Source organism: Condylura cristata, unplaced genomic scaffold (genome assembly GCF_000260355.1).
Source record: "Condylura cristata isolate star-nosed mole 26May11 unplaced genomic scaffold, ConCri1.0 scaffold00005, whole genome shotgun sequence".
NCBI classification, from domain to species: Eukaryota; Metazoa; Chordata; class Mammalia; order Eulipotyphla; family Talpidae; genus Condylura; species Condylura cristata.
In genome coordinates this window covers 65,949,910-65,971,756 of record NW_004567106.1, presented here as the reverse complement: position 1 = coordinate 65,971,756, position 21,847 = coordinate 65,949,910, and the positions used below count along the sequence as shown (strand labels likewise).

The 21,847-nt window shown below is 39.3% G+C and overlaps 2 protein-coding genes across 4 annotated transcripts in view; one reads left to right on the top strand and one right to left on the bottom strand.

Moving 5' to 3' along the window:
* The window catches only part of SVOPL (SVOP-like), a 43,303-nt gene extending 39,005 nt beyond the window's left edge, over positions 1-4,298 (top strand). The window contains exons 14-15 of the mRNA XM_012720796.1: positions 2,575-2,688; positions 4,025-4,298. Coding sequence (XP_012576250.1) covers positions 2,575-2,688; positions 4,025-4,036 — 126 coding nt within the window. The 3' untranslated portion in view covers positions 4,037-4,298. The remainder of the gene's footprint in view (positions 1-2,574; positions 2,689-4,024) is intronic.
* An 8,838-nt stretch (positions 4,299-13,136) lies between these two features.
* The window catches only part of TRIM24 (tripartite motif containing 24), a 52,067-nt gene continuing 43,356 nt past the window's right edge, over positions 13,137-21,847 (bottom strand). Inside the window, exons 14-18 of one of the 3 annotated variants that reach the window (XM_004677079.2) lie at positions 20,630-20,958; positions 19,739-19,871; positions 18,426-18,500; positions 16,484-16,633; positions 13,137-15,786 (exon numbers count right to left, since the gene is read on the bottom strand). In XM_004677079.2, coding sequence (XP_004677136.1) covers positions 15,577-15,786; positions 16,484-16,633; positions 18,426-18,500; positions 19,739-19,871; positions 20,630-20,958 — 897 coding nt within the window. In that variant the 3' untranslated portion in view covers positions 13,137-15,576. Of the gene's footprint in view, positions 15,787-16,483; positions 16,634-18,425; positions 18,501-19,738; positions 19,872-20,629; positions 20,980-21,847 lie in introns of all 3 variants that reach the window. The other 2 variants (XM_012721065.1, XM_012721064.1) reach the window with 2 other exon arrangements.

The following is a 21,847-nucleotide window of genomic DNA, read 5'->3' as shown; positions in this document are numbered from 1 at the left end:
TGTCAAGCTTAATGGCTTTAATCTCATTGAAAACACAAATTTTCCATGTTTGGTGAAACGTTAAATTCTGATTATTCACTATTTATCCATAAGGCCTGAGGTAACGATTTAGCTTTAAAAAGCAACAAATCAACGTCTCACTGGTTGTTACCCGGTCATTAAACATCCATTTGTGTGCCTCCTTTCAAATGATTTGCCAGCCCCTAACAAATAAATCTCCACACAGCTCCTTTGTGGCTCTCGCTAACCTCCACCCCAGCTGGCACCAGTATGTATGCTGACTTCACCCTGTGAAGGCCCTCCCTTCTGCCCCAGACCCACGTTTCCTGAAGTTTCCTAATTTTTCTTACATTAACTTTAAAATCACTCTTACTCCCTAAATTGATTTTAAAAAATCCTGCTGGGATTTTGAGAATGCTAGAAAAAGTTAGTATTACAAGAACATAGTCCTTCACTTCTCATGTCCTCAGTAGTTCCGTATATTTTCCTTACTCCTAAGATTTTTTGTTTGCTGTACCCCCCAATTAAATGTATTTTCATTCTATCCAGTGTATTTTTAAGACTTGTTGGAACCTATGCATTGTAGAAATACTTGATTTTGTTACCCGCAGTTTCACCGGATACCATTTTAGTCACAAGTCCCATTCTGAGTCCATCTTTTGAGGTCAAAACCTTGGTGCACTCAACGTGTCGGGTGGCGTGCCCTCGGTGTCAAAGAGAGCTTGTTGGGCGTGTCCTATGCCCTATGACTGTGGTCCTCTCAATAGTTGTGTGTGTGTGTGTGTGTGGGGGGTACTTATGTCTCAACTGTTTCCCCTTCCTCTGGTATATGTTGTATATATCGCAGCTGCCTTTATAGATCAACCTCACTTTCCAGTGCATATATTTCTGCTGTCAGGACTGAATGGGCTGTAGTTCACAGCCATCACACCGATGTTTCTATTTTCCTGCTTTCACAGATGAACACAGGTACGGGAGCAAGTGTCGGTAGTTCAATAGTCATGTAACTTCAGAGGTACATCAAGGTGCCAAGAGTGTGTGGCCTTCCTTTCAGATTTTACTGAATATATTTTGAGGCTCCTCCTCCTGGCATGTAAACTTTCAGAATTGTCTTGCTGATAGATAACATATTATGTAATGTGCCAGGCAGGGCTGATTTCTATGGTTCTTTTTCATAGTGAATCTGGGGTGGTGCCCCTTCCCATGATTACAAAAATCAGGTACTACTCAAGGTTCTTTTTTGCAAACAGCAGAAATTGACTTTGCAGAAGGAACTTGCTGGACGACTACCTAACAACACTTCTTGGGTTGTCAGAGTTCTGCTCCACAGCAGACCATGTCCCAGGGGCGGCAGGGAGGGGCTGCTCTGTGAAACTAGCACAGGGACGTGACCTACACCGAGCCATCAGGGTGCCACACCACCCAGGACTAAAGTTATGTGGCAAAGGATGTAAGGGATGGTTTAGGACACATGCCGATAGCCAGAATTCTGGTGGCCGTGACAAAAGTGGCCCATCAGTACCCGCCGGGCAGGGTGCATCACCACGGGGTTTGCCTACCAGGGCTCTTCTGGCTTCCACTTTCTGAACTTGGTTTCCCAGGCTTCTGCGTATGATGACACACTCCTGTTTCGGGAGAAATGTAACTAATTCTGACCTTTGTAGATAAAACCAGGGAAAAGTACCCATTACTTGTTAGATAACTTCAGAATAGCAAAGCTAGAGCCAGGACTAGTGTAATTAGTTCTGGTCTGAATGGCTCTTGGGCTCCATGGGCCTCAGTGGTGGGAACGGCTGTAGACTGTGTCGGGGCACCGTCAGTGCCATTGGAAAGGTTGTCTCAGCCTTTACACCAACTCCTGGTGCGGAGGTTGGACCCACCAGAGTTCATGGGTCTTTGCAAAGCGCAATATTGTGTGACTCTAGTCTTGGCTGTTACAGTCTCACCTTTGTTAACCATCCCTGGAGGTTGCTGATGGCCACCAAGTGCTTGACACAGAGCAAATGTGGGTTACTGTCCTGGGGAGGCTGATGTGTGGGATGGCATGTCAACTATCTTGTTTCAGGGGGGGGAAGACCCAGGCCAAAGTAGATCTGGAGGGAACTCCCCACTTACAAAGGTGGAAATTCTTATTGTGGAAAAACAAGTCTGGCAGTTTTGATTGTCACACACTAAGCATTATGAACAGAGACACGACACATCTTTCACTCAGATTACATCTCCTTCAAAAAATTGTTTTCCTGGCTCATCCCATGAGAGCTGGAGGGAAATGAACATTTGTCAGAGGGAAGACTTCAGGCAATGTGTGGGGGAGGGGTGGGAAATAGGTAGACGTCACCTCAGAGTCTGGTTTGTTCTGGAGAGGTCTTTGCTGGCCAGTCCCTCATAGAGGGACTGAAAATGCTGCAACAGCTTGGCCCAAGCAAACAAAGGTGTTGGGAACACACAACTTACAGAATGACTGCAAAACCCTTCACTCGGTATTGTTCACGAGAAATCCCTATTTCCCCTGTGATGTGAAGGCCAGTGTAGAAGTGACGGGCACAGTGAATCAGCCACCCCTGTGCCCTGCAGGTTCTGATGAGCGCATCCTTCCTGGGGGCCCTGTGTCTCTTTGCATCAGTCTGTGTTGTCTGCGCCATTTCTGCATTTACTCTCCCCATCGAGACCAAAGGACGGGCCCTGCAGGTAGGTATTGTCAGAATTGCCTTCAAACACGGCACCCACGCGTATGAAACCCAAACGTGAGTGGACATCCAGTTTTCCTGCCTGCAACTTTAGAGTAGTACTGGGGTTAAGTAACCAGTCACTCCAAACCTCTGCTCCCTCTGGGTATAGGCTGAGGCGGCGAATGAGTGTGGAGGAGGCCCCTATCTAGACTCACGGGTGCAGAGCTGGAGGTAATGAGATTATAAAAAGGGGTACTGCGGGAGAGGCCCTTTCTCTTTGGAGGCTCCCAGGTAGGTAATAAGCTTCTAATGTTTCCTGCCTTAGAAGCATGCTCCCAGCTGGAGTGAGTGGGCGGGTGCAGGCCGGGAAGGGAGCACAGATGCTGCCTGCGAGGAGGCAGGGTCGCTTCTAAGGCGGAATTCGCACAGGTGTGTTTCTGTGAGCAGATATAAGGAAAGCACTGCCAGGTGAATGGAAAACACAAAATGCTTACACCAGTCTCAATTTTTGCCGCTGTAGCTTGTTTATCATTGAGGTAATATACAATGTAATCACAGATTAAATTTAGGGCTTTGTTTCCAAGTTCCTTACTTGGAAAGGTGACCTACTTATTGAATGCTCAAAGCCAGCATCCAAGTGACTCATATATGATTATACCCTTCACACAAATGAAGAAATCAAGGCAAAGGTTATAAGTCTAGTAACTTATAAAAAGAACACACCAGAGTCTGGCATTTAAACTAGCTTGCGACACTGAACAGAAGGAAGCCTGGGTCACCCTCGGATGTGCTGTAGGGGCTTCTAGCTCGTCACCCCGACTTCATTCCCTCTTCTGGTGGAATTCCTGCTTACAGGCTTTTCAGTATCACCTGCAGCATGCAGAGTAATGCAGCCCAAGGCATGTGATTCCGCAACCCTTCGAAGGCGTGTCCCCTCGTCCCCTCGCAGTGCTGACACCTGCCCTGAGGAATGACCCAAGGGTCTCTGGAGGAATATTTAAAAGTCCTGTCTCAATTTCCTTCCAAAAAAGAATCCTGATTATTCATAGGTCAAAAGTAACTCCACTACTAAATTACTTACATGAACGAGCCAGCAAAACGAACTTTTAAAAAAATCTTGATAGGTATTTATAATAGGAATTTTTCTGAAAGCGGTATTACATGAGATCACCAGTGCATTCTCAGATATACAAAGGTAAATGCCAAACTGTGAATTTCATACATGTTTATTAAAAAAACCTTTTATTGGTCTTTAGTGCCAGTTAGCTGAATATGGAGAATTTTAACAACAAAGTTTATTACTGGAGCAGACTTGCTTTTAAATTACTGACCTATTAAATCTTTTCTTATTTTAGCAAATTAAATGAAGACCTGGAAAACCTGTATCGACCACAGAACTATGGGACATTTTTAAAAACCTGGTTTTATTTCTGTATACTACTGGTATTTTAAGAAACTGATTATGTAAGACATGAATAAGGTGGGTTAACTGTATATCGTCTTCCCTGTGAGACAGCAGGTAGTTTAAGTTCTTTACCTATTAAGATTGAAAAGGTCTGTGGGAAATGGCTTTCCTGCCTTGATCTTGAATCTGTTAGCCTTTGTGTCAGTAATAAATCTTAGATAAAACACAAGGACTTGATGGTTTCCCATGAGGTTAGTAGAAAAGTTGGATTAAAATTTCACAGAACTTAGCAGGTATCACCCTAAGCCTAATAATCAAGTTCATTTTCACTTAAATTGTGACTCTTATACTAAGTCTTCCTGGCTTCTTGTTAACTATTTTTCAGACACTGTTGTTTTCATTCTATTTTACGTGACATAAAAGTAGAGTGCACTCTTTTACCAGTTTAGGTATATTATAGATGCCTGAAATGGGGACCCCAAGGCTGTCTACTGACTCCTCCCACCCAGCTTTACAGTGGAAAAAGAATTCTCAGCCACAGTGAGTTCTCTTGCACCCTGTCTCAGTAGGGTGTCAACTCATTATGTGAAACTCAATATCCTTGCATTTTCCTTTCTATATTCCTTTAAAAACATTTTCAGCTCTCAGGTGGCATGAAAGCAGACCATGGGTTGAAACTAGGCCAGTTTTGCTGAAATAAATTTCTAGGGTCAACTGGACTCACTCCTGTCCAAGGTGGCACAGTAACTTTCATGTTCCAGTCAACACTTTGCTTGACTAATGAAATCAAGCCTCCTTAATCCTATCACCTTGAGCCCCATTTTGCAGTCTCTGGACCCTTAGTAAAAGAGATTGCCCATTTCATGAAGTGTTTAATACAGCCTAGGATGATCTGAAGCTCACTTCTAACAACCTGCAGGACAAGATTCACAGGCGAGGCATTGCTAAACCCTTTGAGTTCACTGCTCCTCTCCATGGGTAAGTCTTCCTCATTAGAGCTCTGTCCCCTTGTGTGCAGTGTGCAGCTCTATTATCCAAACCAACTTTGTCTTAAAACAGTTGTTCCCAGAGAGTAGTAATGGTAGTTCCCAATGGGTGGCAGCCATTATGGGACTCAAAGCTCCAGAAATTGCTGGGAGTAATGAGGACAAAAAACTTGGATCCTTTTAACCAATGGCACAACTAAAGCAGTTATGAAGAATCATGAGGGAATCTGCCAGGGCAAAGAGTTTTTCATGGAAGGAGTAACAGATTGCTAAAGAGCATACTGAAGCCCAAAGCTGCAAAATAGGTGAGTTACAAGAAAGCAAAACACTTGCCACCTAAAAAGTCCAAGACATCTTTGCTGTAATTGATCACAGAATATTTTGTTTAAGACGGTACTCTGAATTAATATGGGATAGATATAGAATCAGGTTAATGGATTAAAACAATTACTTCATACAAAATGACCATATCAAGTATACTGATTGGACCAGGGACTCCATCTTAAATTTGTCTATAATTTACCAAATCTTATGGAAAGAAACAAATTAAGATTGTTATGAGTTATAAGGAATGTATGAAATTAAAGGTAATGGGAATAACTGTAAAATGGACATATTTTGACTGAGCCTAACAAAGATTTGATGTGAAGGTGAAATAGGTTTTTTTTTAAATATGATGTAAGAAGAGCAAAGAAATTTTAGGTAGCTTGATGTCCTGGTGCTCTACTCTTGGGTTTGAGTAGCAAGGAAGAAATCTAGTCCTGTTAGCATCACTGAACCCAGTCAGATTACTGTGCTCTCTAAATCACTGTCACTGTGAATAGTTATTGTTTTATAAGATATAATTTAAATCTGTGACAAACTTCCCTGGAAATCAAAATTCCACGATAATCTGATTAAAAAATATGTATGTTTGAACTTGGGAGTCCTCCCAAGACACTCCATAAAGTTCTCTAAAAGATATTAGATCAGGCCAATTTAATGGGTTACTGCAATTCCATGGGACGCATTGGCAGATTTTAACAGTAAACTACAAAGGGGAGGTTCCTTGTTCCCTGCTTCATCTGTGGGGTGGAGCTGAGCATCAAGAGCTAAAAAAGACTAGAGGGAACTTGAAGTCATGCTTGCTCGTCAGTCTTGGAAACATTTGAAACACAGTGGTGAGAGACCCGTGGGGAGGTGGACAATGGCAGCCTTTATCTCGACTTGCACTTTGCTCCTTTCCTTCCTCTTCTACCCCTTTCTTTTGGCTCCCCACCAGAAGGCGCCTTAGTCTTGGGGACAAGCTTTTGGGCTTCTGTGGCCCCAGCCTGTTTGGCTAGACATTTGCCTCCAGGGGATAGAAATTTTGGGACACTATTACACTTTCTCTCTCCTTTAACAGAATTAGCATGCCATAGAAAGTTCTTTACATTAAGATGTTTTTGTCTTTTAAGCAGTGGATGGCAGAACCATTAGTCTAATGTTTGGTTCAACGTTATTGGTCATTCTAAAATACTGTATTTTGAAAAAATGGTAAAAGTTACCTGTCAACAGCTTTATAATCAAATCTTAATTACAGCTAATCTCTTGCCAGTTTCAAAGAAATTCACAGGAAAAGACCTTAGCTATGATCTGCAGCAATGGAAACATTTGCTAACAGGCCACCCCCTGCAGAAACCCCGGCCATTCTAGAACCTCACAATGAGAAGAACTTACCCAACAGGTAAGGCAGTCAAAGTCTCAAGGTGAAACCTTGGAATGGCTTTGGGGCCATGAAGAGCTCAACTGAAGATTCCGGCCACACCAGTAGGTCTTTATTTTGTCCTCATGGGTCCTAAATTTTCCTCAGACCTGCTTACGATGTTCCAAGATTTTAATTTCCAGTTTGTCTCCCAATCTTTTTGACTTGAATCAAATCAATTAAAGATTATAACCGAGCCTGCTGTCCCAGCTACATCAAAATGCAACCCCTGGCTGAAGATACTTCTTTCCTGATGGGGTGCACTTCAGTCTTTACCCTGTTTCCTTAGAAAAGAACTGTTTAAATTGGATCCTGAATTGTATTACAGATACAATCACTTAAAGGGACCAAAATATTTAAACCTTCCTACTAAAATGTTCCCATGGAGACCCAGTGGCCTCAGAAGTGCAATAAAATAGGTGTTCAGATTCTGTTAACAGGTATGTCAGATCGTATTTCCTAAGTACTGATGTTGGACACCATACAATGTTGGTTAAATATGTAACAATAATTCGAACCTATTCCTGCACTATCAAGTTGAAGCTCCTTAAACAGATTTCAATTTTTGACCACAGTATAAGAATTATCTTTGTAGTCAAGCAGATGAAAACTTTGTTTTATTACCCCCCAGCTGCCTGAGGATCACATTAGTCTTTAAAGAGAGATACAGTAGCAGGTACCCTGCCTTTACATTTCTGCACTGTACTCATTAGCAAGAAAAGTACCAAATCCTACAATGCTTTTGTATTAAGACTTTCAATCTACAGAAAGCCAGTATAACATGGTTCACAACGTTGTCAGTATAAATTGACTTGAACATAAACAATGCTAAAACAAAACGGCAAGTTGTTCAACTAGGAAAAGTATACACGTGCAGGATTGGATTTTCTACTTAAGGGATTGGTAGTCTAAGGGAACATTCTTTGATTAGGTTTTTTATGTGCTTTTTAAAGCAACTATAGAACTTTCTGTATTTGAAGTCACTTTGGTTGAAATGGGCCTTTTTGACACTTTCCAAATATTCATCAAAAGGCTTAGAATTTAAGTTTTCCAGAAAATGTCATGTTCTGGTATATAACTACTCATAATTCTAGTTGCTATCCATTATAATGGACTCTCATTAAATATTTAATCACAGGTATTTTAAAGTCTGTCAGTTGTGGTTTTACTTTTGCTTGGAAAGGAGAGCATACCTCACACAACTGAAGACTCTTCTGCTGATTGTGACACCAGAGAACTCCAAATGAGAGAAACATGCATCTAGTCAATCTCCAAATGCCAAGCTGACTCTCTTGTTCCTTACTTGTAAACGCTTCCTGTCTTCCACTTCAGTTTCCAGGATACTTGGGAATAGAAAATGTCCACAGTGTATTATTAGCCTACACTAGTAGGGCTAAAGAACCCACCACAAACTGTTACTGAAAATTTTAAAACCAAAGGGTACAGGGTGATAACTTCTGGCGAAAAGCTAGAGCCTTAACAACCAAGGAGGGAAACTCACACGTGCAGTCAGAGGCACAGATCTTCAAATCCTCCACATTCCCTCCCACATTCCAGATAAGCACCGTTATTAATCACGTTTTAATGGCCTATAGCAACAGGGTAAGGTTCTCTGTTGAAAGCAGCACAGCTTCTGCCCCATCAAATACAGCATGTGCCCAACTCTGCATATAGTGCTCACACCTGTTCCTTCTTAAGACTTCACAAGCCCCCCACACCTGGAGGTGGAAGCTGACAAGTGACCACAGGAGACAATTTAGACCAAGGTGCTGGCCCAGAAGAGGGGCTCACTGGATACCCCCCTTCCCCAATGACCTGATACTTAAGGCATTCAAGCTTCCCTGTGTGCTCTATGTTTACTGGAGGGGATCCTTGAGTGTCATTTTGCCCCAGTTACTCTCTACCTATGAGCCTTCATCAATACTGTTTCTCTGATCACATCAAATACAAAGGCAGCAGTCAGTCTATCTCTATTATACGCCCGAAACACAAAACACCATGAGACGGAAGAACGTGCCAAAAAACTCAAGTCTTAATCCAGTAGAACTGTGGAATATGGCTGAACTCTGAAGTACTTACAATTAGAAGTAATAGATCCAAAAAATATAACTGGGGCCCTCCTTGGAGGTACATCATTAAAGCACAGAGTTTGATCCCTGTCCAGGGAGCTGACCCACATGGCACAGCAGACCTCTGTTTCCCTGCTGCTCCCCTCCACAGTCTTTCAGTAAAAGCGTTCTGTTCCCCACTCTGTTTCTGGTGAATCCTCTTACCCCAATACCTCTGGCCTGTACTCCAGTTCCTATATGCATAAATAAAAAAATATAACTCAACAAAATATTACATCTGAAGGCCTCAATGGCAGAAAAATGCAAGAAATGAAGAGAATGAGATTAAAAACCTGGTGCTAGAGAACACAAAACTGAAAAAGGAAATGTGAACAAAACACCAAAATGGTAATCCGCACTGATCTCTCAAAATAAAGTAAAAGATCTCAATTCACCAGTCAAAGGTGTAGAATGTCTGTACACAAGATACCTATAGTTATGTAAGCAAATGACAAAACCAACAAAAAATCAGGAACAGCTTATACGTAGATAAGACTTTCAATTTAAAAAGGTAATAAGAGATGGACAATTAAGGGCCCAACAGAACAAGAATTAATACACAAACATGCACGTATCAAGTGCTGAAACACCAAGATATATACAATCACAGAATTGGAGAGAAAAACTTGTAACCATGGTAATATTAGAGGATTTTAGCACCCCACTTGCAACTATGGACAGACCAGGACAGAATAAATGAGGAACTAGACCTAATAGGTTTAACATATAGCTAGAAAACACTGTATACACCAAAAAACCACTTCCATACATTTTTCACGGGGAACATTTTAAATAAAGACCATTATGTTGGGACAGAAGTCAATTGTCAAATGACTTCAAATGCTGGAAGATTGAAATTATGCTAAGTACTCTCAAAGTAATGCCATAAAGCTAGAAATCGAAACTATGGCTACATAGAAATCAAACAGTATGCTGCTTAATAGTTATCAGAGGATATAAAAACAGATCAAAGGCTACCATAAGAACAACAAAAATGAGGATACAAGTTATTAGAATGTATGGGATGTAATGCAGCAAAGCAGGCTTAGCAGGGAAGATAAATCTGCAAAGAACTCACTACAATTAGAGTAATTTGAAGAAGAAACAAGATCCAAAGTTAGCAGAAATAAAGGAAATAAAAGTATAAGTAAATTAATAAGACTAAACATACACAAAGACAAGAGTGAAAGAGTTGTTTGAGAAGATGAACGAAAAGGAGAAAACAATGAGAAAAGGAGAAATTACTGAAAATACAGAAATACAAAGGATTGTAGGAGATTACTACGAGCAACTATATGCCACTAAATACAGTAACTTGACTGGATAAATTTCTAAGTCAGTAGTTGACCAAAACTAACTCAGAAAGAAATGGATGATTTGAACAAACAGATCACAAGCATGGAATTCAAACAGCAAAATAAACTATTTCCCGATGGGAAATTAGAAATAGATGTATGCAGCAAAACAGCAGGTCAAAATCAACACACGAAATCCATAGCCCTTTTATTATACACATGATACAAAGGAAACAATTTCTTCAAAAAGAATTATTGAATCACCATCTGTAGATAATATAGAAAATCCTAATGATGCCACCAAAAAGCTATTTGAAATTATATTAACATGATTTTAATTGAACATACGCTAGAGAAATCCTTAATAAACTCTCACCAGTACTAGAAGCAGAAATCAAATACATTTTAAATCTCTTACCTGTAACAGCTTCTTTGGGTTGCTTCACATTCCACCAAAAGACAAAAAGGACAACCTTGTTTTACTTAATAAGAGGAATTTGTTTTGCTTTCTGCAACAGGATGGATAGAGGTTATACTGTAACTTACCGCTTTATATATAGAAGGGAAAAATACAGTAGAGAGCTGTGCCCATCCCCATCTGAGTAAACTCTAGTAGATGTCCAAAGCTGACATTTAAAAAATAGTTGTCATTCCTGAGAAGCTACTTTCCAAACATGGTTAAGTGAAATACACAGGGAAACTGAGTAATTTGCATAAGTTCCCAGTCTTTTCCTTCTTCCTCCATCCACCAACGTGTTTCAGACAGGGAGAAATCTTCACGTCACCTTTAGTTCTTCTATTTTCAGGGGGTTACGTTGTTTAAGGGAAGGAATTAACAATTCAAAATATTAATTGTCCTCTGGCTATCTGCCAAAACAATTTTTTTGTTCATCTTTTAAGGCTTACAAAGTAAAAGGAATTTATAACCACAAAAAAGTTTTCCTACTTATGGACTAGTTGCTAGCCCTGGTTATGTGTCAATTTTATAGGAGAATACAGAATGATAATGAAGGGAGATTTGTACTGAGTGACATACTGTCCTTTTTCCATTAACAAATTCCTGTGTAAACAGATTCACAATAAAAATCCATGAAAAAAAGCATCAGTTGGCACCCCCCCACATTTACACACACGCGCAACTCACACACACACACATACCCCAAAGACTACTGATTCAGGTGCCCTTCACAACATATAAGGCCTTATGAAGAAAGAAGTCTGCTGACACAAGCTATGCAACGGCTATTGTCTGACAGATTCTGGATAGCTCGGGAAAAGCTCTGAAAACTCAGAATTGCCACTGCTAACTTATGTTATGACCTCCCTTTTTTGTATAATCACAATATCAAAAGATATTGTAACAACATCAGTTTGTAACTGGCTTGCCTTAGCTCTAAATTGGCTACCTGGCCTGGGCAAAGTACAAGCTGAGCTGCTCCTGGGGAGGAAATTCCTTTGACTGAAGACAAAAGGCAAGCTCCTGGAGAGATAAGATCCCAAAGCATCAAGACTCCTGGAAAGCTTCTTTGGTCTTTTGACAAAAAGCCATTCTTAGATAACTCTCAGAGCATAAGCATCCATGGACAATTTCCTAACATTATCAACACAGGTTTTGCTTAATGCATAACTATGTGACTTCTTAATTTACTCTTTTCCTAAAACAATCACTAACTACTCTTTGCTAGTCTTATTTAACCTCTTCCTAAGACAAACACTAGCTACTCTCTGCTAACCTTAAGTTAGCCATTAGCTTCTCTTTAGGCTATCACTGAGGACTCTGCTAACACAATTTATTCTTTCCCTAGGTCTCCTAAATCCTTTGCTAACAGCTCATCCTTTCCCAGACCCTGATCCTTTAAAGTCATAGTTAAACATCCGTATACATGAAAGCTATCACAAAGCTGTATAGTATAGTGTATAGTGTGCCATAAAGTAGCAGGAAGAGGATGCATTGTTTTCCTCTTCCTTTAAAACTTTTATGCCGATTTCTTATTCACTTACCTGATGCATTGTTGTAACTAAATCTTGCTACACAGTATAAAGACCTGCAAAAAGATGAGCAGGAAGACTTGCACCCAACTCCGACTCCCATGTCTTCCTTGCTCCCCCTTTTTTAGGAATCTCCGCTCGCCTATGCCTTCCCACCTTAGGGTCCTGCCTGTCTTGCCTCCAGACACCTCAATAGTTGGAGCTGGTCTCCAACAGTCTGCAATCTGAGTAGCATTATTCTCAGGAACATGAGCCACCAGAACGTGAATCATGACCTAGTAAATTCATAACCAAGGTGAGGGGCAATACATATTTGAAAAGACAGCAATTACTAATTACACAATGTTATAAAATACCTTTAAAATATCTATATGGTCATATAAAAGGACAGCTTCTATTTCAATCAGAAATTAGATGAATGAACTCATGATCCTGTCTATAATTCTAATGGCCAATTGGACCATGTGATTTCTCGCTTAACAAATACAGATCAAGAGAAAGAGTAGATCTTCCACTTCAACTTTTGCTTACACACAGGAAATTACTCTTTGTATTCACACAAATTTATGCATCAAGCCTTAATCAGAGGAGTTCCATCTCTCACTGTCTAGTTTGTCTCATGTCCATTCAACCCATATTTAGAAGTTTAAAGCACTGTTAACAGCACAGAAAATTTAAATGTACATTCATAAATGAGCAATCAGCTAAATACATTGGGGTGAACTTGAATTACATTATACCTATAGTACTCAGGGCAGTAAAATGTGGGGCCTGATTGTTACAGTGTGGGGAAAACAAAATAAAACCATCATGGGAATAAGACATTTTCTGTTTAGCTCTTTCACTTTTCGACCCCTCCATTCAAAAAAAAAAAAAGGAGGGGGGGTTGTTAATTCAAATGACAAAATGACTACTGCCAGAGGCTTTCGTACAAATACATTCAGCATTTAATATGGCGTTATTTCAGTACATTCACACTTCTCCCATAACCTTATAAATCACTGGATATGTACTTGGGTTTCCTTATTGAAGAAAGCTTTAGAATGAGCTGGAACTGAGTAATCCTAACTCCCACAATCAGCTCATTCATAGTCTCTGACCAAAGATGTGAGCACATTCTGCACTGAAAGTCTCACGGTACTGTGCAAAGTCTGGTGGGCTCTTGGTCCCAAATCAAGAGGAAAATCTGCTGGAGGTTTTGATCAGATGTGAACACTGGAGTGTTTGCAGGTTAGTTCAAGGTTGCTTGAACTGCACTCACCTTTTGGGAGAATGCCGAGTGAGCATGGGGCTTGGTGAAGTTCATTTCACAGCTTACTGTTAGAAATAAAGAGCTACTTAGCTGGGGCTCACCTGGGCACACAGATGATTCCTGAAAAGGTCGCAGAACTTTTATTTATATTGACCACAAAGGCTGCTTGAGAAAAACTTTTAATATAATTTCAATTATGGAGGATTAAAAAAGATGGTTCTTAATTGCCCTTCATTTAGTAAAAGATGGTAAGGGTGAAACAGAAATATTGTTTTAAGAGATTAGTATAGCACTGACTATAAAGTTCTGGGTACATTAGAAGAAACTGGTTCACATAAATTTAGAAAATCCTATTTTTAACTTTCTTAAGTGCTACTGCCCTTTGTGACCCTCAAAAATGGCTGTTTTAACTCATGACACAAGTATAGAAGAACAAAATTCTAAAATACTTATTAATACCACAATAAGCTAATTATTAGCCAAAACTCCACAGCTGCTGTGATAGAGCCAAATAACTGTTAACAAATTTGTTCAGTCTATTCTTAATGACAATATAACCCTGTAATGCAAATGTGGAAAAGTGACTGACTTTTTAACTATTAATACAGTTGAATATGAAGATCTGTCTACACAGAAAGTGGGGTGCTAGTGCAATTAAGCTGTTCTTTCACATTTACTCTCTAGCAATATCCAAAAACTCAACGAATTAGTCACAAGAGTATTTTTAAAATGGTCCATTTTAAGAAGCAATGCCATGTGGGTAAAGCCAGCCCTCTATGTTTAACTCACAGGAACTGATGCAACCTAGAGAGTAGCATCCTCTCAAGTCAGCTACATTTTAATTCTAACAGCCTAGAAAGAAAACTGTCCTTAGTCAATTACTGTTGTATAAGTAAAGGGTTTTACACTGGTAATCTAATAAAACACATGTGCAAGTTTTTGGTCTAATGTTAAGTTTGGCAAATGGCACAATTTTCTTCTACCTGAATCTAGTTCTCTTGACAGTTAAATGAGTAAGAGGGATAAATGAATGCCAGTTAAACTAGCAAGGTCTGACCAATTAATGATATGCTTGCCCTCAGGAGAATGAAAATGAAATTCTAATCTGATCAAAGGTCTGATCAAAGACTATCTGGAGTTGTGACTCCTAAAACAGGGAACTCCATGCTTCAGAAAAATTAAATCGTCACTATAGTTCCCTCCAATGCCTGATCCCAAACCTCACAACACATTTTCGCTTCAAATTATAAAGACAGAAAACTCATCCCCTTTAGGGAAACTGGTATTTAATGTTCAGTAAGGTTTATGCTGAAGAATTCTCACATAAAATATGGTATACATTGCTATATTTCATATTTTGTGTAATTCCATCAAAAGCCATACTGCAAACAATGTTTCGTTATAAAAGGACCATCTGCACTGTTAAGAAAACAACCCACACAGAGACACACAGCAAAACCAAACGTGTACACTTATTTCCTCAGTGGGAAAAAATATAGAAATGTATGAAAAACATCCTTGAAAATCTGCTACACCAAACACCTCTACAGACAAGAAAAAACCAAAACCAAAAATGAAATGTTCATTTTCCTGCTTTTTCTTTAATACAGCCGCCATCTTACATGATGCACTGTTAGGTGCCTTCTCAATAGCATCTAGTCTACCTTTTGTTGTCTCAGCCAGCATCCTGGACTAGACTCCTCTTACCACTCATGTCCATGGAGTCAGTACTGCCCTTCAGTGCAGCGCATAACTCACGGTTGGCCATACTGAATGGGGAGTAGTATTTTCTAAAAACTGATTAATGCACACATCCAAACCACATTAAAATTTCATACAAAGTCTACTTCCTTCTATAGTAGCTATCACCCAGACTGTGGTTTTTAAATCCAAGGAATGGGAGGATTAACAGTGTCATTTTATTTTGTTTTTGATGACTCTTCCATTCTTCCTCCTTCCTTTTTCTTTTTTTCTTAATTAGGTTAAAAGAAACGAATTATTAAGGAGATCAAAGTTGAGTAAACATCAAAAACTTATAGATCAGAGTGATCACAAATTCTTCTTTGTAATGTTAAATTATTGACAAAATGTTCTTTGAAATTAAAACAAAAACAAAAATCTAAAAACCAGCATATGCCGATAGTGCTGCTTACTTAAGCAACTGGCGTTCCTCTATGCTTTTGAGGCGTTTCTTCCGGGGCTGTACAAAGTCATCATCTGAGTCATCACTAAATTTATTATCTTCTGATTCATTCCTAAATTCTACTTTAGGAAACCTTTTTTCTGGATAAAGGTTCTTTAGAAGTTCTTCAAAATAACCTTCAAGTTTTATGCCAGCATTGGCTACTTCTGAATCAGGCTGTTGGATAAAAATAAAAATATGAATCAAAAAAAATAAACACCAACATTTTTGATCATCAATTTTGGTTCTGGGGGAAGTGCTTATGTCATGCACAGTCACTGATGGGGGTCACATGATGTGTGGGCCACAAAGCCCAGAGGTGAGCCAAAGTGAACTAACAGGCTGTCATGTCCTTGGGTCACAGGGGTGAGGGTGGGTTAGAATAGCAGAGACCAAAGCTGCTGAATCAGACTCATGAGGCAGGTCTTATTAGAGCAAATTAAATGAGATGTGAACTCCAGAAGCAGGAACCATACAAGACTAAGCCACCCACAAAACGCCATCAACTTGGCAGATATTTGGATAACTAACTGACAGATGAAAAAAATTTCTGAATTTAGACCACATTCTTAAAATTTCAAGATCAGTATCAGAAAGACTAAACTCTGGAAGTGCCATAATTCAAGAAATAAAGGTAGCAATGACAGAAAATGCTTCTAGGTTACATAAAAGTCTTTTCTAAATTCTTTTCAAGATATCAGCTGTAATTTCTACTTCCACTCACCATATAAACCTTGTAAATTACCTCTTTCATTTTGTGACAGACTCAGTATTTTTGAAATATATGTTAACACAGATCTCTTTCTTCATCTCACTTATTAAGGTGCTTGTTTTACTAGTAATTTCGCATCATTATTTTTTATTTTCTTCTCACCTCATTGAATTCAGCACAGTTTTGAAAGATCAATCTAAAATCAGCTACAAAATCTTCAGGCTTTGTGTACATGGAATAATCCTCTTGTAGTCTTTTCTTAATAGTTGATAAGTCCATTGGATTTTTAATTATTTTGTAATAGTCAGGCACCTTTCAAAATAAACATGTTATTAATACAAGTAACTAAATTCTACCATTAGTAATATAAAATTCAGGTTGCTCTCATTACTTAGATCTATGCTATTCTGTCGCTGACAAAGAAACCCTACTCAGAAACATTTATGAGTGACTATGCCTTCCACACATTGGTAAATGTTATATGTCAACCTTTTTCAAAGATTTTTCATCAACATTATTTTTTTAAGAAAGATTTATTTATGCATATAAGGGCTGGGGTACAGGCCAGAGGTGCAGGGGCAGTGAGATAATTCACTAGAAACAGAGTGAGGAGCAGAACAGGCAGATCGACAAAGTACACTGCTGAGGGGAGCAGTGGGTGAGACAGACGGTGTCTGCCCCGCCATGTGGGTCACCTCCAGGGAGAGGATCAAACTCATGCTAAAGTGGCTTTAGTGTCTTAGTGTTGTGCTTTAACCCACTGGGCCACCAGGGAGGGCCCTTCACCAACTGCTTTTAATGAAAAACTTTTAATTTTTCCCTCTTAAACTTTCCCTATTGTCAGGGCCTCCCTGGTGGCACAATGGGTTAAAATGTAGCATAATGAAGTTAGTCATAGCCACTGTAGCACGAGTTCAATTCCTGGCCAGGGAGCTGACCCACATGGTGCAGCAGACCTCTCCTGATCCGTCCACTGTTCCCTTAGCAGTGTGTTTCAATACATCTGCCTGTTCGGCTCCCCACTTTGTCTCAAGTGAATCCTCTCACCCCTTGACCCTCCAACCTCTGGTCTGTACCTCAGTTTGTTCCCTATTCTCCATTATAAATAATAAGCATGCTGTTGCAATGTCACAGCAGAAAGGCCTTTCAATCTGATTTGCTCTTGGGTAAGTTAATTAACTTTAATGAAACTTAGTATCTTCATAGTTTAATAACAGTAATGCTACCAACCTCTTGGTGTTATGCCACGACTAAATGAAGGACTATATATTCACAAGGAGCTATTCTGGTGTTGCTGCTGTTGTTAGTAACACCAAATGTAATTGCAAATGATAGTAAGTGTCAAGTTCTAGGTTAAATTTTTATATGGATAAAGCTCTTTTCTTTTACTTATTGGCCTTGCAATTTTTATGTATTTCCTCCTAAAAATATTTTTTTTCTCTTTCTCATTTCAAATTCTCAAAACCTATTCTCAAAAAAGTAGTTGTTTATCAGCTGAATGTATTTAGCAAGTTTTCTTTTCTAATGTTGCAGTTTTAAAAATGTATCAAATTGAAGAATAAATCTATTAAATTTCAAAGGAATTCAGAGAAACATTGAGCAGTACACTCTTTCAGGCCCTCTAAGATTACTCAAGTCACATTAAACTTTCAGAATAAACCATAAATCAATGGCTAAGAAACACACAACACTGCTTCTCTTTTGCTAAAGTCTACTTATTACTTGAAAGTCTGGATCTAAATCAAAATAAGTACGAGAATTTAAGGGTCTTTATCTCCAATGGAAAGTTTTCCAACAACTTAGGATACACTCCTAAACCTCTTGTGAGTGAAACAATTGACAGAAATCATCTCAGAAAATAGACAAAATACATGAGATGAAAAAGTGAAAATGTGAGAAATGAGTAGAAGTTTTGGGCTAATTTGTTAAATTATATTTTAGATCAAAGCATTTAGTACATGTTAGTAAGCTTTAACATGTAGTAAGCTTTAAGATTTGGATTGGATAGAAAATTATTGAAAAGTACATAGAAACTAGGTTCAAGTTTCAGAAAAAAAAATCACCGCACTTTTAATAAAAGGCACAAAATGACATTAATACTTACAGTGAGAGGAACTGGGTCTTGAAAAGCCAGACTCATTTCATGGCAGTAAAGAAATAAAAGTAGGCGCTCACACTTCTAAGCAAAAATAAATAAATAAAATATATAACAAAATAAGTCACAATCTAAATAACACTGTCATGTGTCTCAAAGTAGAATAAAAAAAAGAAAACTGCTGACAGCTTTGATCTCCTCAACATTTATAATGAACTGCACTATCTTGACAGCTCAAGGGACCTGTGACATTAGGAACAGTCATTTTAATTATAGGAACAAAGGCACTATCACTAGAAATCTACTTGAAGCTCTTTAAAAAGGAACTCCACTATCTCCAGTCTGTGTACATTATTATTAACAGCCAACAGAGTCTATCCATATGTGCAAGACCCAGAGGTGGGTCTCTTCTGTTGTGTAGTCAGACCCAAGACTTCCCTCTGTGTGAGAGCTGAGGGCCCCATCAAGCTCTGCCACTTCTGTGGGGGTTCACGCGTCAGCACTGTGGCACTAGCAGTGCACTTGGGCCTCTCCTGCACAACTGCTTTCACACTGGCTCTTCTGTGTCAGTTACCAAAAGAGCTTCCTTAGACATAAAGAAGAGCTGACTGAGTAGCTTTTAAATATAGTTAGCTATATTAGCTGGCTTTGGATATAAACCTAGTAACACATGGTGAAAGAACAAAATTACTTTCAGGAAGTGTAAATAGAAAGCTACCTCTCTTTGGTACTGAGAGTATCTGTACAGGAATTAAAACACAATGGAAATTTACTAAAAGGAGACTAAATCTAAAGACCCAAATCACACACAGGATATATTTTCCACCTTGTTCAAGGGCAGTATTTTAAGCTTCTAGAAAATGTACATGTAGTACAATGGTCTTTGATTTAAAAAGCCATCAGATGTCTTTTTTTTTTTTTTTTTTTTTTAAAGATTTATTTATTTATTCATACAGAACTGGGGTACAGGCCAGAGGCTCAGGGGCGGTGAGAGGCTTCACCAGAGACAGAGTGGGGAGCAGAACAGGCGGGAATCGAACTCATGCGGAAGTGGCTTCAGATTCTCAGTGCTGTGCTTTAACCCGCTGCGCCACCAGGGAGGGCCCAGATGTCTTTTTAAGTGTATTATTTAAGCTTTCTATCTATTATTCCTAAAAAATTACTCCTAAAAAAAATCATCAGCATAAAATTTGCTAGAATACACACACTTCTTTGATGAAAGGCACAAACACCTGCATTACATGAATGCATCTAATACCAAACACACTCCCCTAACCCCTAAACTCTTTTAACACTTTATATTGAAAATGGTCAAAACTTACCCTTTTATCTATTGGTGTTAATTTAACAAAGCCTTCAGTTTTCTTTTTTTCTGAGTTGTGACTAGGAGCATCACAATCGTATTCAACTTCTGGTTTAGATAAATCTCGGCAGAAAGTACAAATCCACTCTCCACTGTTGGGGGATGAAGTAGTTCTGAGTTCCTAAAGCATCATTTCTCTCTTACCATCTACCTCCCTTTCCCACCTCCTCCATGTCATCTATTACTGAGTTATTTATCTGGCATGAACTTTAATAACTAAGCATTCACCACAGGTCTGCTATGTACAGGCCCCATGCTGAGAGAACTTTTAACAGCAGAGTAACAGTGCAAGGGTCTGCGCAGTGTGCACTGAAGTCTGGGCAAGAAGGCATGAGTTACACTTATGAAAACGAAAACTTAAAACACACATTTAAATATGACTGGTGTGAGGCACAGCTGACATTTCCCCCCATATGACTGAGGACAAAGGAAAGCTGCTGGTACTATTCATGCAACATTCAAGTTTGAACTTAAAATTTAAAAAGTGCAGACTTTTTAAATTAAGATGTCAACCCACAGTTATTCATCACCATCACCACATAGGATATGAGAATTTGAAATATTTGTAAACGGCACAGCATAATGCCTGGCAAATAAGATACAGCAAGCATCAACATGTTAAGGCCTATTATATTTTCCTTTTTCCTAACTGTCTAGGATTTTGAGCAAAGCCAATGGAATGGAGGTGGGGCAGAGGAAAGCCTATGTTGCAGGTTTTGGAGTATACATGTGTGCCAAGTAGACTTTCACTTAAATTTTTACAAGATTTTGTTGTAATATCATTCCAGCTTCTTGCCCTTTTTTGTTTTTGGTTAGTGAATGTCAGAAAGGGAATCGAGTACTATCTTACCTGGGAAAGTTCGCCAATGTGGGCACATGACAAGAAAGGTGGAACACTTTGGGACACTTCTCACAGCATAGGAGTTCCCCTCCATTCTGACAAACCGCACACCAGTCCTCATTGGGGTCATCCTCTTTCCTTGTCTCTCCAACATGAAGGGGTGACTTCTGGGAGGCATCAAGCCACTCAGGCTTTCCATTTGAGGAATTTTCCTGGTGAAGTCCAGGCTGATCTCCTGTGCTGTCAGGAGCATCTGATCTTAGCACAGACTCCTCAGAAGCAGAGCTCTGACTACTATTTAAGAGCAGGGAGGTAAGAATACTTCTTGGATAGTTGGTCTGCAATGGAAAAAGACAACACTGTCTATTTCTCTCAACTGGCATTCTCTGTTATGCAATACTAGCTGTAGAGTGATCTCTCCTGGGTGCCAGGTCAAAGGAGTTTGTAAACATGCACGAGACTAGGATATTTTGTTTTCTCCAGGTACATCAAATTCCTCCCACAGCCCAAACGCCACCCATGCAGGTCTCAGATTGAGTGTGCGGTATAGGTATAAATGATCCCCGAGATGGAAGGGGGTTTTGACCCACAATGTGATGGGGTCTGGCCACTTTTAAGTCCGAACTGGAATAAGCTTGTTGGAAAATGAATAAATCTAAGTGAACGTTTAATATTATATTGATGCTAGCAGCACTTTACGCCTTTGTAAATCTGCTGCAGTTTTGGTGACCAGAAATATGCCATACGGACTTACCTTCTGCTTCTATCGATCAACCTATGGTAAAATTGGTTTTGTTATATTGTTTTGCTAAAAGTCAGTTTGCAAGATACTGAACAATGTTACGTAGCTGAATCTCACTCCACGGAGGCAATTATTTCCAAATCATTTAGTCTCTTGCTAGCTTCTTTTTCTTTTTCACCATGTACTCTTCTGCCATTTTCTGATTTTAAAGTAGGCTTATGCTATAATTTCTTGAATCTAAAATTTTAAACATATTTTCCATTCACACACACACACCCAACATGAATTTTTCTTGATGCTCCACCTTTTCACACACACATACACACATACATACAATACACACATTCATACAATCCTCCTAATATAGCTCACTTTTTTTAGTTGTACCCACCCCTTTTAGCGATTTATGGCCAACATTGTCCAGTTGGCATTGCTACTGGAACATGCTAAGTCTCCTGAGAAAACCCAATGTTTGCTTACATGCA